The 27,917-nt window shown below is 41.6% G+C and overlaps 1 protein-coding gene across 5 annotated transcripts in view; it reads right to left on the reverse strand.

The window, feature by feature from the left end:
* The window catches only part of FRAS1 (Fraser extracellular matrix complex subunit 1), a 419,338-nt gene that overhangs the window by 36,449 nt on the left and 354,972 nt on the right, over positions 1-27,917 (reverse strand). For 3 of the 5 annotated variants that reach the window (XM_023637884.2, XM_023637883.2, XM_001492146.6), the window contains 10 exons: positions 26,537-26,687; positions 24,551-24,710; positions 22,202-22,370; positions 19,711-19,957; positions 18,112-18,456; positions 16,391-16,551; positions 15,690-15,837; positions 8,372-8,577; positions 3,976-4,132; positions 1,852-2,052 (listed from right to left, as the gene is read on the reverse strand). In XM_023637884.2, coding sequence (XP_023493652.2) covers positions 1,852-2,052; positions 3,976-4,132; positions 8,372-8,577; positions 15,690-15,837; positions 16,391-16,551; positions 18,112-18,456; positions 19,711-19,957; positions 22,202-22,370; positions 24,551-24,710; positions 26,537-26,687 — 1,945 coding nt within the window. Of the gene's footprint in view, positions 1-1,851; positions 2,053-3,975; positions 4,133-6,114; positions 6,258-8,371; positions 8,578-15,689; positions 15,838-16,390; positions 16,552-18,111; positions 18,457-19,710; positions 19,958-22,201; positions 22,371-24,550; positions 24,711-26,536; positions 26,688-27,917 lie in introns of those variants that run through there. The other 2 variants (XR_011437076.1, XM_070262337.1) reach the window with 2 other exon arrangements.

Raw genomic sequence — 27,917 nt, forward strand, 5'->3', positions numbered from 1 at the left:
ATTCAACACCATATGAGGATTAATGGCCCCTGCCTGACACTAGCTGGCAGTAATAAAAATCTATGATCCAAAATACACTCCACCCTGGTTACGAGTTTTTTTGCTTAAGTTTTCTTTCCCCTTTACACTTAGGCCTCAGCTCCTGCATGGCTGTGAGTGCTTGCAAACAGACACCCTTCAAGCTGTCTCATGAGAAGCAATAGCTCAAAGGCCTACCGTGCCAGCTCTGCAAAAACAATAATGTGAAGATTGGTGGCCTGGAATGGGGAGGGTTAGAGCCTTAGAAACCCCCTTCGTTTTCTGTAAAATGACTCTCTGAGGGTGCAAATATCCCCGGTGCTACTTAAGGTTCCCTTCTTCCTCTCCTACAGACATCTGGGCTAGGTCACTTCTAAGACCTAGCTTTGCCCCAGATTCTTATGCAGGAAAGGAAAAAGTAAAGACACTTGAAAAAGGTGTCCTTGTACCCATGTGGAGGAAGGGCATCTACCTTCTGGGCAAACACCAACCAGATGCACACGGGATGGAGGCAAAAGCCCTCTAAAGCTCCAGTGGGGTGAGAGAGACATACAGAGACCCTTCCCTGACCCCATGTCTGAGGGAGTGGCTTTTTCCCACTTGCCCAGACATCTCTGAGAAGGCCTTCTACCACTGCTGCCCTCTCCTGGGTATGTCACAAATGGTGCCAGGATCTACACCAGCCTTTTCACCTTATACTGCGCCAGAAAGTTCTGTGAAAAAAACCTAGCATACAATTCAACTCTCTCTGTCTCATTCCTCCCATCAGATTAATACATCAGACAGTGAAACAGCTAGTCGTGACCTGAATCCCATCTTGCTCTCTTCCCTGACTTGTCTCCACAGCTCTCTCTAGGATAAACCTTTTTTTTTTTTTTTTTTTAAAGATTTTATTTTTTCCTTTTTCTCCCCAAAGCCCCCTGGTACATAGTTGTATATTCTTTGTTGTGGGTCCTTCTAGTTGTGGCATGTGGGACGCCGCCTCAGCGTGGCTTGATGAGCAGTGCCATGTCCGCGCCCAGGATTCGAACCAACGAAACACTGGGCCGCCTGCAGCAGAGCGCGTGAACTTAACCACTCGGCCACGGGGCCAGCCCCTAGGATAAACCTTTTTTGGAAACCCTATAACAGCGTAACCTGTCTCCTTGTAGATGTTAAACCACTTGAGCAGAGATTAGGCCTTCCAGATTTTAGTAATCCCTGAAGGGCCTAGCACAGTGGTTGGTACCAATGTTTGCTGAATGATGGCAGACATGCATATTTTTTAAAAACCAAGTGCTCTTATCACTCCCAAATCATAGGCTAACAAAAAAAAAAATCCTTTTTTTTTTGAGGAAGATTAGCCCTGAGCTAACATCTGCTGCCAATCCTCCTTATTTTTTTTTGCTGAGGAAGACTGGCCCTGAGCTAACATCCGTGCCCATCTTCCTCCACTTTATATGTGGGATGCCTACCACAGCATGGCGTGCCAAGCGGTGCCATGTCCGCACCCGGGATCCGAACCGGTGAACCCCAGGCCACCGAAGCAGAACATGAAAACTTAACTGCTGCGCCACCAGGCCAGCCTGGCCCCCCTAAAAATCCTATTAAATGAACTAAAATGCCAAGGATATTCTGAAGTAGGGGACCTATTTTTTTTTCTTTTTCATGTCATTTTAACTAACTAAAAATTTTAAAGACTCCTGCAATCTCAAATGTGTGCTTAATAAACACTTCATAAAATTGGAACTCCTGTTTTCCTCTTTTATTTTTCTGTTTATTCCTTTCTTCAAATACAAGATATCTGCCTCTCTATTAAGTAAAACCCGCACCCTGGGGTTGACATTCAATTACCGGGACTGAACTTCAAGACTCGGCTCTTTGGGTAATAATCCACACCAGACTGGGCAGACCCATCCCGCGTGCTACAGCGGATCTTGGACGTCCTGTTCTGATCCCCTCTGCGGATCACCTTGATGTTCAGGATGGCCATGGCATCTGGCCCCGAGGGTTCCCGGACTTGGTATGCAGCCTCTTCAAACTCAATGGTGGGCGCTAAGGAAACACGGTTAGGAAAACAAGAGCAAGTCAGAAAAGCACACAGGATTCCAATTCCCATAAAAACAGCTTATAATGACAAAAGGGAATTTTTCACATTACTTAACAATATAAAGGCAAAATGGCTTGCAGTCATAAAAATGAATCAGTGTTTACCCCCAAGCTATGCTTTGGAAAAATGAATTTATTTGTGATTCTGTAGGAGTTGTTTCCCACATGTTTCTTACTAAAAACAATATAGTGGGGGCAATATGTTTAAGCACTTTGCAACGCAGGATGTCCAAGTTTCCATCTAGGCATTACAGAATGCTTTTAAATTCACACAATTTCTCAAGGGACTGAGACACAGCAAGCCCTTGATAAATATCTATTGACTGATTGAGTGAATAGACTCCTTTTAATTTATGAGATAATAATTTCGAAGGTTTATAATTTATCTAATTTATATGCTACTTAAACTTAAAATCCATCCCTCATCTCCAGTCTTTTGGGTCCTCCCTCCCACTGTTCTTGCCTCCCCCACCGTTAGCTTTTCCTAACTTCTCACAGGTTATTTTGCTAAGAATGAGTCATTTCAGTGACGGGCTGCAAGGGTAACTCAGGAACATGGACTTCCTAACACAGTCTGGCCTGAGGTACTATTGTCATAGCTATGAAATGATTAATATGTTGATTTTTATTAAAAAATTCAAATTATGCCTTCTTTTCTATTATATTCTCATGGGGAAGGGTGAGGTGGTAGTGGTGGAGAGAGTGAGATAAAACAATGGGAAAATTGAGAACAATTATAAATTTTATACCATTTATAATATACTATAGAATTTTGAAGAAATGTCTTGAGTCTCTATGTTCATTTCCCTCTCAGTCAGTTCTTCCTAACTGTAGAAGATAAGCCTCATTTGAGATGCCACAGTTTTGAACACGAATGCTCTTGGAAACTTAGTGTCACTGTAACGGTGTGACTTTCGGACCTCTCTGAGCCTCCATCAGTGGGTTTTCTGTGTGACCAGGAGAGCGTCACTTCAGGATTTGAATTGGAGTCTCCCCAGGTAAAGGACTAATTCAACTTCAAGGCTGGCTTTTCTTATTTTACCCAATGTCCAAGTTAGTCCCTGAGAGTCTCGTGTAGATTCTCGAATCTGATAAATAAGGTTCACATCTAGTTTGGGTGCTTACAGAGTGTAAATCATATAACTGTGCTGAGGTTCAATTTCTTCACCTATAATATAGGGATAACACCGTCCTCAAGGGATTACTGTCAAGATGAAATGAAATAATATAATATGCTTAGCATGGTTCTTGGTATATAGTAAATATTCAATAAAAACAGCTATTACCACTTGTAATATTATTATCCATTCACTCACTAAAATATCCATTTTAATAAAACAATTATGTCTCAATTTGAAAGAGATTTTGTTTTGTTTTCTCTGGTGCCTGGGCCACTCTTTGCTAACACCTGACTAAAGATTTTAAGTATTTTTAGGTTAGTAGGCCAAATCAATCAGAGAGACGAAAACTGAGAAATTAGTCTTTCCCAGGAAGGTGGCAGTGTTTAAATCAGTTCATTGGATTCAACTGATGCCAAAGGGATATCCAACCCTGCTCCTGAACTGCTGTGCCTTAAGTAGTTTTTATTCTCTGTCTTAGCATCTCTGTCCTAGTTTTTAACCATATCCATTCCTTATCTCTTGGCAATGTGGTAGGGAATGATGAGATTAAAAAACCTATAAATTTATTGGGGCTCTGTAGAGGATGGTCGCTTACCGCCAACATTTTACATAAATATTCTGAGATCGTTATCAGTAGGCACTTTTATAGCACTTTTATTTTTTAGAATGCCTATAATTACATTATTAGTAAAACAGCAGTTCATGTTCCATCAACCTAAGAGTAACTAAAGGCAATTTCTTCTGTTACCATCTTCATCATTGGATACGGTGACAGTGGCCATGTTATTCTTTCCAACTCTGGCTCCACTCCAGTGGTTTCCAAGAGGATGGCCAAGGTAGACCCTGAACTGTTCCTCAGGCTCAAACATGGAGTCATCGTGGATAACGACAGTACAGTTCTTCATCTAGAGCCAAAGGCACAAAAGAGATTAAAATTTGCAGCTAGATATGAATCTAACTGCATATTGCTTGGTTTTCCTAGAAAATGATTTTTCTTCTTTGCAGCATCAAAGAGTCAACCCAAATTCAAAATGATCCAAACCATTTCATTTATGAACTAGAATGCTTAAATCTAATAGCTCATGCCTAAGTGAGACATACTTATATGTGAAGCCTTGTAGTAGAACATTCCAGACCACTTTGAATTATGCATCATGAGTTATGAAAAACAAGATCAATAAAACAACCCACTCAAAAGCACCTGTAGGACATTTGTTTGCTTTCTCACATTTTGCCTGGGCTAATCAATACATCTGCACGTGTTATGAAAGGTAGATTTCTGATGAGAGAGGTTAACATATGGATTAGACTTCCTAGAGAGCTAAATAATGCCCCTTTTCCTTTGTAGAAATTGAATAGTCTTATAAGGACCTCAGAAAGGCTTCCTGTTAGCTAAAGACATCTTTACATGCTGCAGGACTCCCAGAAGTGCTGCCAAGTGGTGTCTCCTCTGAACACTGCTGAGTCCTGAGAGTCTGAGAACACAGTCGAAATCCCTGTTTGATGGAAGGAAATCAAGTGCTTCCCAAACTGAATATTCTCTACTGAGGACTGTGCTCTTTAAAAAAACACAAAATAAGGTCACAACACTTTAGATGACAGAGCAGCCCTGATGGTAGTCATGCGATGTGAAGTGGGATTATTTTTAGCTGAACCATTTTAAATCCACTCTGCTGCTGTATTGCAAAGGATATGCAGGTATAGAGAAGTTTCTCTCAGACTTCCTAAGTCACTCGAAATGGAAGGAGAACATCCCTGTGAATATTTATATATGGCTTGCTAACCTGATTTTAAGTCTCTGAAGAATGTTCCTTTTTTTTTCTACCACATCTTTCTTACAATAAGAATTTCTTTATGGAAAGCATAAATTTGGTAGTGACTCCTCAGGATATCTTTAACAAAAGACATTCCAGTGAATGACAAGTTTCAGACATACTGCTGAGCAAGCTAAACAAAATGATTCCAAAGTGTGCTTATGAATAATGATAGATAGATTGTCATGTGGTAACATATAGACTGTTGGACGGTATTTTCTTTACAATTTTACTAAATTACAAACCGTCTCTTGGATAGGGAGAGAATCCTCCTTTAAGCTTAAAAACAAATACAGACATGTGGACTCAAAGCTGAAGATTGTATCTGTAGTATTTGTGTGTGTCTTTAAACACGTGTTTCAACCTGCCACCAGTAAAATTCCCATAAAATATATAACTAAGACAGGGCTTTTATGAGTCATGAACATGTAAAAGACTGAAAGTCCCCAAAAGGGAAGCTATCACATTCTTCTTTGGTAGTAAAGATGAACAGAGGAAGAATCTGGTGACCTGGGGTGAGTAAGGTCTTCTTGTGTTAAACTTCAACAGGACTAATCCTAAGGCAAAAATCTGACACACTTGATCATATCAAAATGGAAGTCTTTTTTTCAACTAAAACACCATGGTCAAATGGTAATAGATAAGTCTTATGACAAAAAGGGAAAGTATGTTTACAACATCTAAAAATGTCTAAAAACTGGCAAGGAATTAGTCTTTAGAATATACAAGAAAGTACTGTAAATCAGTAAGAAAAAGACAGCAATACAACAGAATAAGGAACAAAGGGTGAAAATAACAAATTTCCACAACAGGAAACTCAATAAGCTAACAAGCTTATAAAGAGTATTAACTAGAGAAATGCAAATTAAAATGAGATATAACTTTATACATATTAGACTAGCAAAAATTCAAAAGATGGGTAATGCTGAGGGCCAGCCCACTGGCCTAGTGGTTAAGTTTGGTGCGCTCTGCTTTGGTGGGTAAGTTTGGTTCAGTTCCTGGGCACGAACTTACACCGCTCATCGGTGGCCATGCTGTGGTGCCCATCCACACACAAAATAGAGGAAGATTGGCACAGATGTTAGCTCAGGGAGAATCTTCCTCAAGCAAAAAGAGGGGCCGGCCTGGTGGTGTAGTGGTTCAGTTTGTACACTCCGCTTCGGCAGCCCAGGGTTCGCAGGTTCAGATCCCGGGCATGGACTTAGGAATGCTCATTCTTCCACATAAAATAGAAGAAGATTGGCACAGATGTTAGCTCAGCAACAATCTTCCTCAAGCAAAAAGAGGAAGATTGGCAACAGATGTTAGGTCTGGGCCAATCTTCCTCACACACACACAAAAACAAAAGTAAAAAGAGGCAGATTGGAAACAGATGTTAGCTCAGTGAGAATTTTTCTCAGTGGAAAAAAAAGGTGAGTAATGCTAAGTGTCAGAGAGGAGGTAGGGTTCTAGTAGCCCTCATGTACTGCTAGTGACATTCTAGAAAGTATGCTAACACTGTTTTTTCAAAGTAAGCACATGCACGCCCTGTGGTCCAGCAATTCTGCTGCTGAGTATGTATCCACAGAAATTCCCACTCAGGTCTGTAAGTGGACAAGCATGATGATGTACACTGAAGCATTATTAGTGGTGGCAGAGTGTTCGGAGGTTACTAGACGCTGTCACTGAGCTTCCTTACTGCCTGTTTTTGAGAGTGGATGGGAAAATGTAGCAGATGCACATCACGAAATATTATGCAACAGTTTGAAGCAAGATTAGACGTACACATAAATGATGTGGACAAAGAAAACATATTGCAGAGCAAACGGTAAAAGTTCGAGAAGGATATAATGCAATAGCAGTTTTATAGATTAAAAATTATGCACAGAAAACAAGCAGCATTTTTAAAGAACAAATACAAATTAAGAGACACATTAAACACAACAGATTGATAAGCTCTGAGGTTGAGAAGGGAATGTGGCTGGAGAATAGGGGTAAAATAAAACAAATAAATAAACAAAATAAGAGAAGGGCCTTGAACTGACTAATGAGGACTGTGTGCCTTAATCAAGGGTACAGTTGACTCAACCATCTGAAACCAAATCATCTGAGATCCAAAAGTAGGGAAATGTGATTCTTATTCAAGATACCTTTTTTTTTTTTGAGCAAGATTAGCCCTGAGTTAACATCCGCTGTTAATTCTCATCTTTTTGCTGAGGAAGATTGGCCCTGAGCTAAGATCCATGCCCATCTTCCTCTACTTTATACGTGGGATGCCTGCCACAGCATGGCCTGATCAGTGGTGCGTAGGTCTGCATCCAGGATCCAAATGAGTGAACCCCAGGCCACCACAGTGGAGTACATGAACCTAACCATTACGCCACTGGGCCAGCCTCTCAATATACACTTTTGACATACATTGAGGTCGTAGGCTTTGATTCGAATGCAGCCATACTCAGTGACTGGTGTTTCTCAGGGGTTCCTGTCCTCATACTCATCATTTTACATGTACACTGCAAAGAAGAGAATACTCTACTCATGAACCTGCTCAATGTCCACCTATTTGATCTTATACCATTGGTCCTATACTAGGATGCATGCTGCCCTGGGACAGGGGCCCAGTATTAGAGAATTGTCTCTTTTTCCTCTAGGTAACACGGATGGAGTGTGTTCATCTCCAATGTAGTTTCAAATTAAAAGGGGCCTCATCCATTTGGTTCCACTAAATTCAAAAAATGCTACATATCATTTAAATTTCCCAGCTCAACCAATAATATATGTATTTGGTTTTAAGTGAGATACAAAGAAGACAGCCACATAGAACATAGTATTAAAAATCGTATCATTTAAATTTCCCAGTTTGGGGCCGGCTCCGTGGCTGAGTGGTTAAGTTTGCGCGCTCCGCTGTGGCGGCCCAGGGTTCAGATCCTGGGTGCGGACATGGCACGCTCATCAGGCCACGTTGAGGCGGCGTCCCACATTCCACAACTAGAAGGACCTGCAACTAAGATATACAACTATGTACGGGGGGTTTGAGGAGATAATGCAGGAAAAAAAAAAAAAAGAAGATTGGCAACAGTTGTTAGCTCAGGTGCCAATCTTTTAAAAAATATATATATATAAATTAAAAAATAAATAAATTTCCCAGCTCAACCAATAATATATGTATTTGGTTTTAAGTGAGATACAAAGAAGACAGCCACATAGAACAGACGATAGTATTAAAAATCGTATCAATTAGCAGAAAAATTCCTAGGATGTTAAGAATTTGTCTAAATTACTTCACTAGGATAAACAAACGCATCAAGGAAGAAGAGAATCTCATCTTTCAACCATCATGAATCCACTTACTTTCTCCCCTTTCAGAAATGTAATCCGCGAAGAGTCTGCATTTCTTCTCTCCTCAAAGTCCTCTGTGACCTGAGCTGAATGACCCTGAGTATAGCACCTCACTGATGATTCATAGCTCAGGTCTCCACTGCGAGTGATAGGCACGTGCACGACACCCTCCTTCTCCTTCACTAGGAGCAAATCCTTGGCAAACTGCATGCTGGGCACTGGGTGAGCAGAAGGAAACATGGAAGTATTGTTAGCAGGAGACAGAGGGAAGTGGCCACGGCCCTCAGCAGCCCTCAGCAGCCATCTACCAGGAGGGTTCCACTAAGGGCCACCATAGGCTGGCAAACTAGAGATGGTAAGCCGATATCAAGGCATAGTTGCTGCTCTCAGGACAAGGAAACCGCTTCCACCGTGAGTGTGTTTCAAAAAAATAAAATAAATCAGCTTTGCACCTGTTTTTGCTCAGCTTCAAGATACTGTCACTATCTCAAATGCAGACAAGTAATGCAAGTAAAGAAATGCGCCAAGTGTAAGAGAAATTTTGGTAGAGACTTAAGTACTCAAGAAAGTTCACTTTCCTTCTAAGGCTACAAGAAGGAAAACAGCAGTGCAAGTCTGATGATAAATGGCCACTCACATTGGTCCTGGGCCAGGAAGACAACAGGGAAGAGTGGGGACCTTGGTAAAGAGGAAAGAACAGACCCTGTTTAGAGGGGGGTTGCTCCTCAGCTCCAGTCTTTTGTTGGCAGATCTTCCTATTTTCAAACGAAGCCAGAGATCTGGATTTTTATGTCATATGCCCTAAATTTTAAAATAGCAACCATTAAAATAGTAGAAAGAAATTCCATATGGGCCAAAACAATTGGGATCAAACAAAACACCTCCACATGCTGAATCTGGCCAGTGGACCCCCAGTCCGTGACTACTGCTGTTGAGGAGTCACCTCTCCTTTTGTAACCTGCATGGCCTCCAGGGAGGGATCGCAGCCAAACAGATTAAAAACAAGGGCTTTGGATTAAACAGGCCTGAATTTCCATCCCAGCCCTGTCACTAATTAGCTGCATGAAATAGAGCAAGTTACGTAGATTTTCTGAGCCTTGGTGTTTTTTTTTTTTTAAAATATAAGTTGGATATGTTAATATCTAACTCATAGAATTGGGAGGATTGAATTTAATAAGACTATGTATGCCTGGTACTCAGTACAGTATCTGGTACATAGCAGGTGCTCAAATTTTGATAGGAATTATTATAATATGGCTTGTATTGCCCCCTATCTGCAGGCTTCTCAGTACAGAGGATCATTTTTTTCTCCTTGCTTTCCATAACGCCTATGGTAATGCTCTGCATTAAGACGTGTCCCTTTCCAAGATCAACATTTTGTTGGTTGCTGGTTATTAATTTCTTTCATTATTTTTTTTTTGATGACGAAGACTCGCTCTGAGCAAACATCTGTGCCAATCTTCCTCTATTTTGTGTGTGGGTCGCCGTCACAGCAGGGCCACCAACGAGTGGTATAAGTCCACACCCAGGAACTCAACCCAGGCCACCAAAGTGGAGCGCACTGAACTTAACCACTAGGCAATGGGGCCTGCCCCTGGTTATTAATTTCTAAATGAACAATACAAAGAGGCAGTCCCTCTAGTCATATGTCAAAGCCTCCTGTGGCAAAACCAGTCTTTGAGGCTGCAGGAGGTGGACCCAAAAGCTGTAGTCCTCTATTTCTTGACTGCATCCTGGATGTGCCCTGCCAAACCTGAAAGGAAGGGACAGGAAAGGTAAGCACCCGAGTGTTCTAGTCAACATGTAGAAAGAACTCCAACCTGCCCACTGCTCAGAACTGTTGGCGTTAGCAAAAATACAACAAACCTCTTATCTGAGCTAAGCCCAACAGTTACCATTTATTACTAAAGAAAAACCCAGAAGATACCTCTTAGAAGAGCAGCATGCCTAAAGGAAAATTGGCATGAGGCAATTTAGGCAAAAATTGGCAACAACTTGGCATTAGGCCTTGCACATTAATTGGTTAGGGCTCTGTCATCCAGTAAAATGGTCTGTGCTGTTAGAAGGTGGGTTGCAACAACATGACCTAGTGGAGGAGGGCAAAAGGAAGCCTGTTGCCAGGAAAAAAGCAACATAAGCAAGGAAGGTTTTCTGCTCACGGCTGATCGACACCTTGGATTGATTTTTCTTGCTGGCCCAACAGGCATCAAGTCAGAATAGAGTTAAAAGTGAAAAGTGGTAATGTTTGAGTTTTGTTATGTATTAATGAACTCCAAATTCCTTGTGAGCTGTAAAAGACTCCTTTTTTCTTCTTTAACAAGATATTAAACCTCACTCTATCCTTAACTGCAAAAAAAAAAAAAAAAAAAGAGAGACAGAGAAAGGGAAACACTTCTCTGATGCCTGCTGGGAGAGTCCCTGCCTTTGAGGAACCCCTAGGCCAGTGGGAGACTGAGGCAAGAGATGATGCAAAGACAAGAGGTGAGTTCAGGAAGAGGTTTATGCACGGGGTTTATGACAAACAAAGAAAGGGCCCAGGGGCCAGTCCCATGGCCGAGTGGTTAAGTTTGCGTGCTCCGCTGTGGTGGCCCAGGGTTTCGCCAGTTCGGATCCTGCGTCCAGACATGGCACCACTCATTAGGCCATGCTGAGGTGGTGTCCCACATGGAACAACTAGAAGGACCTACAACTAAAATATACAACTATGTGTTAGGGGGATTTGGGGAAAAAAAGGAAAAATAAAAAATCTTAAAAAAAAAAAAAAAAAGAAAGGGCCCAGCTCAGGTCACACATTGTGTTAGGGCTTTCATACATGTCATTCCATGTCATCCTCTCAATAACACTATACAACACAACAATCCCCACAGGAGGCAGGGGTGCTGGCCCTGGGGGGACAGTGTGCTGGACTGCAGAGTTTCTTCTCTTTCCACACCAAGGGAATGCATGAACATGGTATGGACATCGTTCCCTGAAGGCCCACAGGCTCATACGGTACGGTATAATACACTTATTATCAATATCGCTCCAAGAACATTCATCACACATGACCCAGTTTGTAGTTATCTTCTTATTTGTGTAAGTCTTGTGTCCTTAAATAGATTGTGGGACTCTGCTCTCCTCTCCTCTGTAAGCCACACAGTGCTGAGTACCAGTCTTAGACACGGAAAAAGTAATCTTCTTAGTAACTGACAAAGTAAGTGCAAATGCCACTGCATGGAATGCGCTGGCCTCTTTATGGGCAACGGTTAAGCCGGAGATTTAGGAGAAATCCTGCCTCTGGTTCTTTCAAGTTAATGAATAGGTAGGACACAGCTGCATACACAGAGGTGTGCTGCAGTAGTGGCTACAAGGCCTTTCTTTCCTTGCTTGGCATTCCTCAGTCTAATTCCAGGTACCAGAGCAGAAGAGAACAATGAAAACAGGAAAATGTTCTGAGATGAGCTACCGAGATAATTTAAGGGCCTGAAATCAGCCTGGAGGAAAAAGATGAAGGGAGCTAAGATCACTTGGGAAGGCTGAAAGTTTAAGGATCAGAAATGTGAAACATTGTTATACAGAGGACAGTGGCCAGCTAAAACTGCAACATGAAAAGTCAGCATGGTAGGGTATAAAACCACAAGATTGGACTTGGATAGACTAGATCTGGGTTTTAACTCTGGCTCCATTACCTCCTTACCACCTGATTTTAAATTATTCAACCTCAGTTTCACAGGTTGAAGAGCTTGTAAGGATTAGAGATAATGTAAGATTTTCTAGCCCAGAATGTGCACATTGAAGGGACTCAACAAAAGTTAGCAATTACTAGGAAGAAGGATAAGTGACTGAAGGAAGCTCTGAACACTACAATGGGTTACAAAAATAGGTTTTGAGATTTCTCTCTCTGGGATAAATTCTTGACTGAATATATATTGTTGTAGCCTTCCTGAAAGATTATATTTTGTTTAACACATTCATTTTCTAAGTTTTCAACCCTAATGCCCATCAATAAAATATGGAGAACAGTCTAAACGGAATCCTCTCTGTTGATCATAGTGCAACGAAGTCTGTGGTGTTACTGGAGTCCCACTGGAAATGTGATAAATTACAGTTGTGTTAGGAGGAAACGAAATTAACATGTAATAAAATCTACTATGTGCCAGTACTAAGGTAGGTATTTTCCCATATTTTATCTAATTTAATCTTATAATAGTCTTGTAAGGTAGGATTTTCACTATTTAAGGATGAACAAAATGAGGCTCAGTAACCCTAAGGCAAGGCCTAAGGCCAAAGTGCAAGGAAGTGCTGGGGCTGAGATCACATTTTAGGACTTCTGATTTTGCATTCACTTTTCACGGCATCAGAGGGAAATTAACTATTCTTTTATGCAGAAGAATAAGAAGTCTTCTTGAGAATAAAAAGAATATCTGAATTTTCTTTTTCTTGTTTAGCTTCATTAAGGAAAAAAATATCCCACAGAGACTACTGCTGCACCAAATAGAACCGTTTAGTGCAGTGCAAAGAGTGTGGACTTGAGAATGCATGTTGGTTCCTCCATATACTAGACTTTCAGGGACATGTTTACTCCCCTCAGTCTCAGTCTCCTTATCTACAAAACAGATACCAAAATAAAACCATGGGATTATGAGCAAATGAGATAATGTTTAATAGATCACTCTAAACTCTGACGTAACCTACAATATCAAATAGTACAATTGTTATAATCTTGTTCATAGTTAAAAAGTTACCATTTTATGAATCACAAACCTAAATGTAAAACATAAAACTATAAAACTTCCAGAGGAAAACAGAGGAGAAAATCTTTGTAACTTTGGGTTAGGCAAAGATTTCTTAGATACAACACTAAAGGCATGATTTACAATAGAAATATCAATAAATAGGACTACTGCAAAATGACAAACTATTTTTCTTTGAAAGACATTGTTAAGAGAACAAAAACAAGCACCAGATTGGGACAAAACATTTGCAAAACACAAATCTTTGTCCAGAATCTATAATAATGCAATGATAGAGGGAGAAAAACAACCGAACTAAAAAACGGGGAGGGGCAGGCCCTGTGGCCCAGTGGTTAAGTTTGCACGCTCTGCTCCGGTGGCCCAGGGTTTTGCCAGTTCGGACTCTGGGCGCGGACATGGCACTGCTCGTCAAGCCATGCTGAGGTGGTGTCCCACATGCCACAACTAGAAGGATGCACGACTAAAATATACAACTGTGTACTGGAGGGCTTTGGGGAGAAGAAGGGAAAAAAATGGGGAAAATATTTGAACAATATTTGGCCAAAGAAGATATATGGATGGCAAGTAAGCACTTGAAAAGATCTCAGTGTTATTAGTCATTCACTACATACCTACTGGAATAGCTAAAAAACCTCACAAAAACCTGACAATACCAAATGTTGGTAGGAACATAGAGCAAGAGAAATTCTCATACACTGCTGGGTGTAAGGCAAAATAGGTACAGCCATTTTAGAAACCAGGGTGGCAGCTTCTTATAAGGTTAAACAAGCACCATATGATCCAGCAACCCCACTCCTAAGTATTTAACCCAGAGAAACGAAAACCTAGATTCACACAAAAACCTATATGAAAATGTTTATAGCTACTCCATTCATAATTGCCAAAACCTGTAAACAAGTCAAATGTCATTCAACAGGTGAATGGATAAGCAAATGGTGGTACATCCATACAACAGGAAACTACTCAGCAATGAAAGGAACTAAGTTCTCATACACGCAACAACTCGGATGACTCTCAAGTGTAGTATTCTAAGTGAACGAAGCCAGACTCAAGATGCTACGTACTACATGATTCCATGACATTCTGAAAATGGCAAAACTTTAGGGACAGAAAACAGATCAGTGGTTGTCAGGGCTCAGGATGGGAGACAGGTTGAGTATAACAGGGCACCACAGAATTTTGTAGGGTGCTGGAACTGATCAACATCTTGACTGTGGAGGTAGGCACACCTCTGTATGCATTTGTCAAAACTCATCGAACTGTACACTAAAAAGGGTGAATTTTAATTTATGTAAGTTAGACCTTAATAAACCTAGCTCTAAAATAAGATACCATTTTGGACATATGCATATGGATATATATACATAAAAATACATGCATTATATATATACACATGTATTTTTTTCTCTTGAAGGATACACACAACATAAAACCTGGTTAAAATGGTTGTCTCTATGGAGAGGAACTGGAGGATTGGGAGAGAGGGGTAGAAGGAAATCTTAATTTTCATAGTAACCTTTTTTGCCACTTGATTTTTTTACCATATAAATAAATTATTTTTAAATAAACAAAAACATTAAAGATTGTCCTGCTGGGCTGCCTTTTCCTTTGCTGGCGACTTTTCTATCATTGGAAGAGTTTAATCATGGGCTCTATGGCCAACTACTGGGGACACTGATGAGGTGGAAGGTTTGATTTGATCTTCACCCAACTCCAGAATCTGACAATTCTAAATTTCATCAATTCTTCTCGAGAAGCAACTGTCCTTTTCTGCTCATCCTCATGTTGCTTAGGTTAGATCTTCAGGGGTGGCTGATGTTTTGTTCACATGCCTGTGTCTATTACATCATCTACAGGACTGCCGGTACTAGCTTCCTAAAACAGAAGTCACACCACTCCTCTGCTTAAAGCATCTGTTGCTCCCCTCTGCTTATAAATTCCTTAGGCTGGAACATAAGACCTCTTTGACCTTGACTTCAACCTGTCCTTCCGCTTCATTTCCTTCTGTTCGCCTCATGCCGGGCTCAAAGCAAAAGTAAGCATCTCACTGTTTTCCAAATACGCATCTTCCAAAATTTTATATCTCATGTATACTGTACCTCTCCATTTGACAAAGCTTCATTCTATCCATTAGATAAACTCCTATCACACCTGAAGACTCTGCTTAAATATCATCTCCTGTGTGAAATCTGATTCTTCCACACATAGTTACTCTCTCTCCTCGACTGCTCACTATCTACTCAGTCTCCTCTGCTCCCATAGTACTGGATTTATAGCACTACTGGGTCATTTATCATAATACAGTCTAATTTTTCTGTTTGAGTCTGCTCCCTCCACTGAATGCTGAACTTCTTGAGGACACAGCCAAACTAAGGCTTATACATATTTTTGTGCCTAGCAGAGTCCAGAAACATGAATGATTATGTCTCACATATTTCTGTGTAAAACTGTGTGCATGCACCTGTATACACACACACACACACACACACACACTTCTTGAGTGAGAAAGTGAATGAGTTCTAATGTCATACACACAGAAGTTAAGGAAAAAACAGAAATATAGTCTGAGCCACAAGCTGGCATCCCCAATCTCTTACCATCCTGGTATGTGTCATTAATTGCAATGACAGCCTGGAAGGGTTTGGTCAGTTCGGCCCCTTGTGCTGAGCTGAGGAAAACCACAAATGTCTCCAGCCCTTCAATTACTGGATACTGAGTGTCATCCAAGATAGTCAAGGTGCAATACTAGAAGAAAAATCAGGGTAACCAGACTTAATGCGCGATCATTTCACAATACATACAAAAATTGAATCATTATGTTGGACACCTGAAACTAATGTATGTCAATTATATCTCAATAAAAAAAATTTAAAGAAATTTAAGAAAAGAAGAAAATCAAAACAAACCTTAGAGAACACCCAATACTCAACACTCATTTGCCTTTGGGAGATAGGACAAAGGTGACAATGCCTTTCTTTGGTGGTCTTAAAGTAAATTGTTTTAATTTATAAAATGATAATCTCTTTATCACACACCTTAGATGTTTTGTTTCTAGATATTTACATCAAATAAGTGCAGTTTCTATCCTAAATCTGTGGTGCTGGATATTAGATGCTGAAATGTCACTTGGAGAGTCTGTAGAAGATCGTTCTAAGTGTGTCCTCTTGTCTGTATGTTTGTGTTTTTGAAGAAAGGGCAGATCCTAATATTGCAAGAGGAGTTTAGAGTCCTCCAGAGAGTCTGGAAAGCAGACCAGAAACAACACAGATCCATCAGCCTTTGACCCCTGTATGCTCACCTGCTCAGTGACACCTGGCCCGAACTCCACCTTCCTAGAGCTGGGAACGTAGTCAACTCCTGGAGTGGCAGAAGCGGGGTCCGAGGGCCGCGTGGCACACCAGACAGACGTGAAGGTAGAAAGGTCAGTTCCATGGCGGATAACTGGAATCTTCACTGTGCCTGAAGTGAGATTCAGAGAGATTGAGCCAGAAAATCAGTGGGGTTTTCACAGCAACATTCTCCCTGACAGCAGCAGCTTCAATCCGCCAGCTTGTCTAATCCAGCTTCAGTGATGTGCCCGTGCTCCCTCTGAGGGAGGCTGACAGGTATCACCATCTTTCTTTTTACTGTCACTAAGATCAACAGCAGACCTGGAGGAAGGCCTCACGGAGGTGATGCCGGAGAGCCAGCTCTTTGGAGAAAGTGTTTTCGTGACTTCAGAAGGAGACTGTTCACAGGAGAACAATGAACTTCAGGGGCGAGGGTCCATTGATAAACCACCCAAGTCTATTTAGAGAGAAGACACTCAGAGACTAGGGCCTCAGGGATGAGCTGGAAAATAGTCAATTAAGGAAGAACCAGCTGGGGGACTCTGTGGGGCCTGAAGCTGAATGTTCCTAATTAAATGTTCCTAACTAAGTTGATTTCCTTACTTTATCCAAGTGGTGCACACATCATTACTTAAGCCATATGTCCTTACTGCTTATCTTAGGAATGAAGCTCATCTTCTGGTCCACTGTGACATCATACTTTGTAGCGTCTTAATGATATACATGTAGATTTTTGGCTATTTTCACAATCAAGGTCAGAGAAAAGCTACACCATCAATCATATTTTTCTAGCCAATAAGCTGCGAGGTGACAAGTCTTCACAGCTAGGCATTGGGTGTAGGGGGAAGGAAACGTGGTATAGTAGAAAGGTCCGGGTTCTAATCCCAGCTCTGCCATATTAGCTGCTGATCTTGATGATTTCTTTAACCTCTCTGGGCCTCCTTTTGCTCTTCTATATAATGTTATCTCTTCCAGAGAAGAGTAAATGAGAATACATGAATGTCCAGGGCATGGTACTTGGCATTCAGCAAGGGCTCAAAAATACTAGTTCCCACTACATCTGAGAATATCTCCTTCAAAGAGGTGGAAGGCCTTGATCAGGTGGCTCAGATCAGTAGATACTCAGCATAGCTGTTGCCCCTTCTGGCAGTATGTCTGCCAGCAGCATGAAGAAGACTTTGAGACCCTTGTGGGGCCAAAAGAGGGAAGTACCCTAGGTCTCTGAACACCATGTGGAAGAAATCTGCCTACTGATTGCTTTGGGCTATTATATGAATGAGAAAGTTCCATTTGTTAAGACACTGAAACTTAGGAATTTGTTTTAGCAGCTAGCAGTACACAAAGTAACTTTCCACCATCCTCGACAGATCACATTTCCCTCCTTTACAAGCCAAAATGCTCTGCACCACGCCCTCCCTCTGGACTACAGAGGTCAGCCAATGAAGCTCTAAGCCAGAACCCTCCCTGCCATCAGTAAGTGGAGCAAGAAAAGTGGATGGAACTCCCTATTCTTCATGACCTTCCATTATTGGTCTTGCTGCCTAGTATTACATAGTGCCTCAGACCGACAATGATGTCACTGAGGAATGGCATTCTTAATATCTTAAGGATATTCTCAAACCTAAGAGGAAATTGTTCAAGAAAGGGATCAGGAGATTGGTGATGGAACCCCAGAGATGCTCCCCATTACCTGCATCCTCGCTGACAGTGAAAGCTGTGTTGCCCAGGGACACAGTGGAGGCATCATTGGGACCATTAATGAGCACCTTGGCTGACGCCACCCTTCCGATGCGGGCATTATCAGAAGCATCTGCCAGGGCAATCTCAAACTCTTCTTCCTCTTCATATTCACTATCATCAATAAGCATGACATCACAGGTGGACATGATGACACCAGGCCCGAATATCACACGACTTTCAGCAGACATCCCTCTAGATTTAAAATCAGATCCTGATTCTAGAGCATAGAGGCTACTGCCCATAGCTGACTTAGGAATTGTGTAACAAATTGCAGATACAATGCTGCTTGAATCCCCTGAAATACAAATGGCAAGAAAACCACAGCATTTGAGTGAGTGCTTCTCAAATTTTAAAATCTCTGGTAATTTAATTAGTTTGGCTCCCTCTGACACATTCCATTACTATTTCTCTTCAAACTCTGACATGAAACCTTCCTGCATTGCAGTTTCTTAAGCCTGTGGCATAAACCACTTGAGGATGTAATATACCCCAGATACTTCACCAAACGACTGAAAATGGATTTCCTCTTCTGTGAATTTTGTGCTCAGTTAATTCATGAGACTCATTGCCCACCACCTAAGACCACAGTGGGTGGGAAGATAAGAGACATATTTGGTACTTTAAGTAGCAAAGTAATTGTGTCCTGAAGGTAGTTCGAAGAGCACAGTTCGCTGCCTTTCTGAATAAACTTCTGCACTTTAATTCCCAGGGAGAAACAATCTTGCTTAAAAAAAGAAAGACAAAACAAAATAAAACCTGCCTCTCTGTACACATGACTTTACTTAGTGCTGCCACTTGTCTGGGTGACAGCTTGTTCTGGGCCTGGCTTGCTGGCCCAGAGCAATCAATGGGGCTTGCTTGTTTTCCAAGTGGCATCACCAAGGGTTTGCGCTGTCTATGGTGTTTGTTACACTCATACCCAGTCAGTAGATTCAATAAAAAACCTGACATCATCACTTACAGTCATGTTGCGTCTTTGAATGGGGATTTAATTTCCATGTGTTTGAAAGTCTCAATATTGCGCAATCATAAACCCACATGATCTTTGTTTCGATTTTCATCTCCTCAAGAGTTGCCCTTTATTTCTTGCACACAGTTTATTTCTCATCTGAGCTCTAGATGTGACACTCACATAGGGAAATCTTTAAACACATTTTTGGCCTCCAAGAACTAAGATGGACAGCCAGTTCTGACAAACTGTAACTTCCCTCCTTGACCAAGGCTAATAAATATTTTATGGATTGGGTGATTGATTAAGAATCCTGAGTTGTTCGTGAATAATTTGCAAGGCCAAATATAACTAGTCTTCTAGTGCCATTAAAGAAGAAATGGGAGTGCTAACAACTTGAACTAGGAAGAGAAGCCTTCTGATAGTACTCACTAGAGGTGGGATCATCGTTGGGGTTGTGCTGGGGATTTAGGTGAGTTAATACAGGTGAAGTACTTCCACACATGAGTTAACACGGTACATGAGCACTTGGTACATAAAAAGGACTCAGTAAATGTTAGCTATTATTACAGCTCCTTGTCACCTTTAGCGCCAACAGACCTTTTCTTTCAATAGGTGCAAACAGAAAACCAGCACTCTCGTTGACCCGGTAGGTCTTCTTATCAAATTCTAATGTGGGTTCGTCCTCAGTGTCATTGATAATGACCTTCGCCTGGGTGAACTCTCCTAATAGGGCATATGCTGGCATGCTGAGCTCTACGGTGAAACTCTCGATGTTCTCAAATATGTCATCATCATTGATGACGATGGTGCAGGATTTGGTATCCTCTCGCTCATCAAACTGCACCTGTCAAAGGAGAGAACAAAGAGTTAAGCTGTGCTTCAGCTTCTCCTGTTCTGCTCCCCCAGAGCATCATGGGAAAAGAGGACTCAAGTCCAGTGGGCAGAGCACTGAATGAAGTAGCTGGTCCTTCATCCTCAACTTCCTGCTGTATTACCTGGAGGACTTGGCTACCTCTTCCCATTTTTCACCTGTATATTGTGGCTGATTTACTGTACAGGGACACGGAGGGCAAAGACATATCCTACCGTTCGGTAGGCACAGAAAAACATGTAGGTAACTATTCATAGCCTGTTTTGTTAACTCACTTGGGATAGCAAGAGGCATTTGATTACTCAGGTCCCTTTCTATTTGTGGCAAGTTTGCCTCGAAAGATCTTTGAACTTAGAGTGTGAAGTTCTGACTTTAAGTCCTGGTTCTATTACTTCCAAGCTGGGTTAGGCTATGAAACTTTACAAACATCAGATTTCTCATCAGCTAAATAACAATAAGAATTCCCCCAGTTCACATACTTATTGGGAGGACTTAAGGAGACAACGTAAAATGAAAGTGCTAAATATATTTTAAAGAACTGAACAAATCCAAGATATTATCCTTATTACCATCACCATATTACTTGTACTATCAAAACTGTCATAGAATCTCAGTGTACTAAATAGTGCAGTTTGAATTCAGAGAAAGTTACATTATGAACAAGCCAGACTGAATTTAACTTTATATATGACTAAATCCTTTGCCAGTAAGATGGGCTAGATCTATAATGTGAATGAATTTAGCCTGGTACGAAAGAGAAGAATTATTTTATGCGTATACAATTGTGAACTTACAGGGATTTATTCTGGTTTTACTTTGTCTAAAAAAGAAGATAAAGATAAAACTTTCAAATGGACCCAGGGCTATGGACTTGTCCAAAACTGAAAGGGCAGGAAATGAGCCTGGATTGCGCTTTGTGTAAATGGAGACAGCTAAAACGTGCAAAAATAGTCATAAACCTCTAGGGACACACAAATCTGAAAAACATATAATTTTCTTCAATAGAAAATTATTATTCCATATCTAATCAACGAATCAAATTAAGTTTCACTAAGCTCCACATTTCAAAACAGCCCCAACTAAATGAAACACTGGATAGATCTCTACTTATGATCTAGAACACACTGCCTTTTGTCTCTCCTTGAAAAACACAAGTACATGCTCTTTCTTATCTTTGCTAAAAGACTTCTCAGCTTATCTTTCCTAATTCCTCCTTGAAAGTTGACATAAGAGGCCTTAGCTTAGTCTAGCTGAAATGCCTCAAAGAGAGAGCCCATTCTTCTTTACAGAGATTTACGTTGCTATAAGAATAATGAAATTGCTTTGAAAAAACACTTAATAAATACCTAATAAGTGCAAGGCATTGTGCCATACACAAAAGACGACAAATACTGGGCACCCTGCCATAAAGGAGTTTTCTCTAAGTCCCCCTCCTTTCTCTCTTGCTTTCACTCTCTCTTTTTCCTCTCTCACACCCTGGCATAATTACCACCACCGTAACATGGAGACGTGCAGATTTATTTCTCTGCTCCAGAACTCCTCTCTGGAGTCTCTGGCACTTCCTGCCACCCTATATAGCTGTCATCTTATTGTCTCTAAGGCAACTCACACTCAACCTGTCCAAAGCAGAGTCAAGATGACCGCCTTGTCAAACCTGCTCCTCCTATGGTGTCCCTTCTTAGCAAGAGGCCTCACCATCCATCTCACCCTTCTACCCCACTGTCTAATCCACTGTGAAATCCTATCAATTCTTACTCATCTGTTGAATCCATCCACTTTTCTCCACATTCACTTTATAATTGAAGCCCAAGCCCCCATCACCTCTCACCCAGCCTACTCCACGAGCTTCCCAACTGGTCTCCCATATTCCCGCTTTCCTCTCTTCAGGTACAGAAGGTGAGGAGAGAGGAAGGGTTAGGATATCAGAGGCCAAGTGTAGAACATGAGGCTTTGGAGACTGATTTTTGGTCATTAAGCAAAATGTAAAGACCAAGAAGCTGGACAACAACTTGACCTTTGGCAGTTAAAACTTCACTGGAGACTATACTGTGAAAAACAAAGTCCCGTGGGAAGAGAACATAGGAAGACTATTTGAGGAAGGATGCCAATGGAAAGGGAGGTGGGGTAAAAAGAAGAGGGAAGGCACCGCAGTAGCCTACAACCACGTCCCAACCCTGGCTGGCAGTTTGAGAATCAGAGTCCCCCTCACCCACCTACCTGGCCAGCATACTCCACGTAGTCCTGCTGCCCAGGTTGGGAGCTGACCCTGGAGCTGGAGCTGGCGGTGCCTTGTTTGGTGCGACAAAGGACGATGGCATACTGGTTCAGGTTCCCAGTCCTCTGCACTGTGACGCTGACAGACCCCGCCTTCTCGCTGACATTGTAGCTAGAAGCACACAATAAGGCAGTCTCTGAAATTCCGCCCCAGGGCCATGAAGAATCCACTTGTTTAATACCTGTCTCTTCTGTTTGGTTATTGGTTTCAGGCAGTTCAGAGAAGAGGAAGTTTGGTTCCTTTAAGAAGCCAGGTTGTAAACTGACAGAACCTGCTCACCTGGGATAGTCACAGCACTGAGTGACCAAGGAAGCTGTGGATGCAGAATCTACCTGCCCTGTTTTCAGAGAGTTGAAAGTCATTCAGAAGATGGACAGCACAAACGAGCTATGCACTCAAACAGAGAAATGACAAATAGTCTCTCTCTAATGTGGCAGAGTAATTAGAATAGGCCAGTGGATTCTTAGGGAGAAAGGGGCACGGAAGGCAATTAATGACTTATCTCAGGTGGGAACTGACTGCCCCAGGTCTCAGGAAGTGTATGAAGGAGCCAGGGCAGTGCCAGAGGTAAGAAAACGAGAATCGGGCCTAGGTAACAAAGGTGTTTAGACAAATGGAGCTTTATGACAATGGGGGAGTGACAGGGTACAATAGGCTGAATGTGTGTCCCCTACAATTCATATGTTGAAATCCTAACCCCAATGTGATGATATTAGAGGTGGGGGCCTTTGGGAGGTGATTAGGTCATGTGGGTGGAGCCCTCATGAATGGGACTAGTGTCCTTATAAAAGAGACCCCCGAGAGCTCCCTTGTCTTCCCGCCATGTGAAGACACAGCAAGAAGACAATCATCTATGAACCCGGAAGTGGGTCCTCACTAGACACCGAATCTGCCAGGACCTTGATTTAGGACTTCCCAGCTTCCAGAACTGTGAGAAATAAATTTCTGTTGTTTGTCAGCCACCAGTCTACGGTATTTTGTTATAACAGCCCAACGAACAAAGACACAGGGTTAACTTAGCTTTCTGCTAGGAATTTGAATCGCTTTTGCAAAGTAGGAGGCAAACTATCCACATGGTATTAATTCATATTAAGTCTCTAGGTTTAGAAAAGCCACCGGTGAGTGGGGCCTGAGCTGGGCTTTGTTTCTTGTCACTGAGGACAGGCACTGGAAGGCATTGTGTCTTGGCTGCTGCCATGGTTGCAGGCAAAGTGTCACTGAGAGGTTAGTGCTCATGGCCAGCTGTGGAACCCTCTGTACTGTTCATTAAATGTTAGAGAGTGTCCAGAAAAAGTGATCAGTTGTATTCCATTTAAGTAATTTTGAAGGAGATACAAACAAGAGGTAAACAACAACAAAATATTACATATATAAAAACTGATTCTAATTTTCCACAAATTCTCCAAGTTTGTGTGAGTAAGGGTGGACTAGCCTACATCTGAGACACATGAAATCAAGTTTGCACATTTTCCTTTTTTCCCCTCAAGTTGCAATTTTCATCTGAATTATCATGAGGGTGATTTCTTAGAAAAGTGAGTCTCTGATACGTAGATTTAAAGATTATTTCCCCTGCAAAAATTATAATCCCAGTTACAATTTAATTTATAAAATCAGTACTGTGCTTGCCCGCCTTTACCAAGTGGTGCCTGTGTGCCTCTCTAACTCCCCAACGGACTGTGAAAGCATTGTCAAGAGCCGTCTACATTAAGCTATGAATTTATCCCTAACGATATACAACCCTATGAACACCAAAGGAGCTGGGCGAGAATTGAAGCTTGAGAAGAGACAATGTACACGGAAGGCAAAACTATTGTTATTGTGGGCCAGTGATTATTTTCAGAACTTGAATGTATATTTTTTTTTCCTATCACTTCTACCAGACTATCCTCTAAAACTTGAAGACAGAAGCAAGAATACTTGCAGGACAGGTAGTAAAACACAATGGCTAAGATCACTGGGCTTAAATCCTGGTTTTACTGCTTATTAGCTGTGTGACTTTGGGTAAGTTAGTCAACCTCCTTCTGTCTCTATTGCTTTGTTGTTGTGGGGACAAGAATAGGACTTGTCTCACAATTGTAAGTACTAAACAAGATGATGTATGTCAAGTATGCAGGACATTACTTGGTATATACAGTATTCAAGAAACATTTGGTGTGATTATTATTTTCACCACTGTTATCACTGCACCATCATCATCAAATGACTAGGGCCCAACCCCAGGGTGCTTCATCTTGATTTCCTCTGCTTAAATGAGTCATTTCTCAAGAAGGAACACACAATAACACTCATACCTGGTATATTTAAAGCTGATGAGGGACCACTGGATATGGAAGACATTGTCACGGACCACATTTGGTTTACTGTCTTTCACCAGAAACTGAAAACTATCCATCATCTCACGGATCTTCTCCTCATGCAACATATACCGAATCAACCCCAAGTTCACATCCTCTGAGAGAAAAAAAAGACACTGTGAATTAACCCAGGGATGTAAAGACAGCCTCACAGATTCCCACATCAACTCACCCAGGTTATTTGTCTAATGGGTTACAGACAGAACTTACTTTCCCCCAAACAAAAAGAAATAATAGTTTTTTTTTTTTTTAAAGATTTTATTTTTTTCCTTTTTCTCCCCAAAGCCCCTCTGGTACACAGTTGTATATTCTTCGTTGTGGGTCCTTCTAGTTGTGGTATGTGGGACGCTGCCTCAGCGTGGTTTGATGAGCAGTGCCATGTCCGCGCCCAGGATTCGAACCAACGAAACACTGGGCCGCCTGCAGCGGAGCGCGCGAACTTAACCACTCGGCCACGGGGCCAGCCCCAAGAAATAATAGTTTTAAAAATAAATGTTTCTGCCAGACTTTAAAATAAGATCCCATAGCTTTGTGTAACAAAAGACCTGTCCTTACATATAGGAAGTACCCTTACACTGTTGTAAAATGAGAATCCCAGGGTCTTGGCCAAAAAGCACTCTAATAAATGTCTACGGAATGTTAGAGGCAAATCTGAGGGATGACAGAGACAAGTTTTTGACCCCATCCTCTGTGTGTATCTGCTCATACACACTCCCGTTTCCTTCTAAATAAGGTTCTTTGAAAGGTATGCACTAACAAGAAAAGCAGGGGCTGGATTAAAACAGCCCCTACACAAGGCAGATGAAACGGGGCTGGGAGGGAACACAAGACCGAGGACAAGGAGAAAAAAGGAAACATGGTGCATGAATTGTAAGATGCGGTTTTGCAATGACTGCTCCTAATCAGGTCCATCCTCAAAAGAAGTCTAGAAGAGTCTGACAAGCCTATAAGAAACTGAAACATAAAATGATCTGCTTGATGTGTTTCAAAACAGGAAAATATTTCTATTGAGCAACCTACCCATGTCGATTTTAATTTCTTTGCTGAAGCTTTAAAAAACCACCCATAACTCTTAGAGAGCAAAACTAAATCACACAAGACCACAGATCTTTCATAAAGTCTGGCAGTTGTTTTCAGTTTTTGTTTTTTAAGAAAACCAAGCAGCATCATGTGATCCTTTCCAGAAAACCTGGCCAAAACCTAAAGCAAACTGGGAGCTGAGGAAGCACGGGACAGCAGTCCCCGCTTATCCGCGGGTTCACTTTCCACCGTTTCAGTTACCCACGGTCAACCGTGGTCTGGAAGCAGATGAGCCTCCCTTTGACACACTGTCACAGGGTCAGCAGTGGCCTGACGCTACATCACATCATTCACTTTACATCACTCAGCTCACTTCATCTCATCACACAGGCACTTTATTATCTCACTTCACAAGAACAAAGGTGAGTGCAGTCCAATAAAATATTTTGAGAGAGAAAGAGAGGGAGACCACATTCGTGTAACTTTTATCACAGCGTATTGTTATAACTCTTCTATTTTATTACTATTGTTGTTAACTTTACTCTACCTAATTTATAAATTAAACTTTATCATAGGTATGTGTGTACAAGAAAAAACAATATATATAGAGTTCTGTACTATCTGTGGTTTCAGGCATCCACTGGGGGTCTTGGAATGTATTCCCAGCGCAGATAAGGGGGGACTACTGTAAAGATGAAATTTCCTTTGCCATAATACAGAGTAATGGGAAAAAAATCAGAAGAAGTAAAATTCAAAGTTTGGTGGTTAGACACCAAAAGATCTATTTATTTGCAAATAGGTTACTTGGGGGTAAGTAGCACCAAGTGGTTGTGAGAAAGATGGAGGAGGCAGGGAGAGGAGCATTGGAATAGATTTCTCCCATTTCTCAGTCCCGAGTCCCACCCTGTGTGAAAGTCACAGCAGCTCTGCCAGGCTGCAGCTTGTTCTCCACATAGCCATGCTTGGGGCCCATCGTTATCTCGTAGACAAGCTGCGGGTCCTCCGTGTCCGGGTCCATGGTCAGCAGTTCCTTCTTGGTGATCAGGTTGGTTGCCTGGAATAGAAACCCATTATATTTAACTCCTGAGGTGGGAATAAAGCAGGAACAAGACCCTCTGACTCAGATTTAATTCAGTTCAACAATGATTTACTGAGTGCATTTGCTGCACGGAAAACTCTGTCAGGATTGGAGAGGGTATGAGGACAGAAACCATCCCAGCCGCTGCCCTTAAGGTCGTCACCCTTTATTGGGAAAGAAAGGCCCATGAGCAAGGTAATTGTGGCAAGAGCTATAATGGTAGATACAAAAAGAGTTCTATATACTTTTGGGAGCGGGAGAGATTAACTCCATCTGGGTTGGGGAAGGAGGGATTTGAGGTGGTGGGATTTGCATTTGGCTTTTGGAAAGAAGGTTGGACCTTCGAAAGAATGACACAATACAGGGAAGATGGCCACCGTGTACCTTACAGGGGTCAATTACCATGCTTGAAATTGAGTAAAATAAATATATCATACCCCAATATTGTTCAAATATATGGCTTAACTTTAATTCACTCATTCATTCATTCAACAAATATTTAGTGAGGGCAAAGCTTTTAGAGAAAAAAGGAGGTGGTCAACAGTATTAAATGTTGCCAGATTTAGTAAAATAAGGACTTGTAAGTAACATTTGAACTTGGCAAAGTAGAGGTCATTGCTGACTTTGGTAAGAGTGACTGCAGTAGGGTAGGAGTAGGAGGTAGAAAACCAATTGGAGAGTGTTGAGAAGAGAATGGGATGGTTCTGAATATGGAGAAAAAAGTTTAATAGAGCATGAGAAGAATTTGTACTAATTTTGTTTCATATATTTTACAAAGCCTAACTAGTTCAGTGGAAAGCTATACACAACAGCTACATATACAACCAACTAATCAGCTCCATGGAGATGAGAAAATCCACATCCTAGAGGGAACATCACACTCAAAAGTAAGAAATCAGTTCCCAGACTGAACTGAAGAACTGTGTGTGTTTGGGTGAAGATGGGGACTTCATGCTTGACGTGTTACCGGGTGAGAATTACGGCATATCTTAAAATGACCAAATTGGGATTCAGGAGGAGAAAGAAATTTCTAAAGTAGAATTCCTCTGAGGATGCCACCTACAAACATACTCACTTCCTTCCCATCTATGGCACAGTCCAGATGTTTCCCCAAATCCATCCTTCCCTTCTTCTAGTTAACAAGCTTTAGCTGGGTACCTAGCTGTGCAGCTAGAGACTCTCCCAGCCTCCCATGCAACAGATGGG

The sequence above is a fragment of the Equus caballus genome, chromosome 3 (genome assembly GCF_041296265.1).
Source record: "Equus caballus isolate H_3958 breed thoroughbred chromosome 3, TB-T2T, whole genome shotgun sequence".
Lineage (NCBI taxonomy): Eukaryota > Metazoa > Chordata > Mammalia > Perissodactyla > Equidae > Equus > Equus caballus.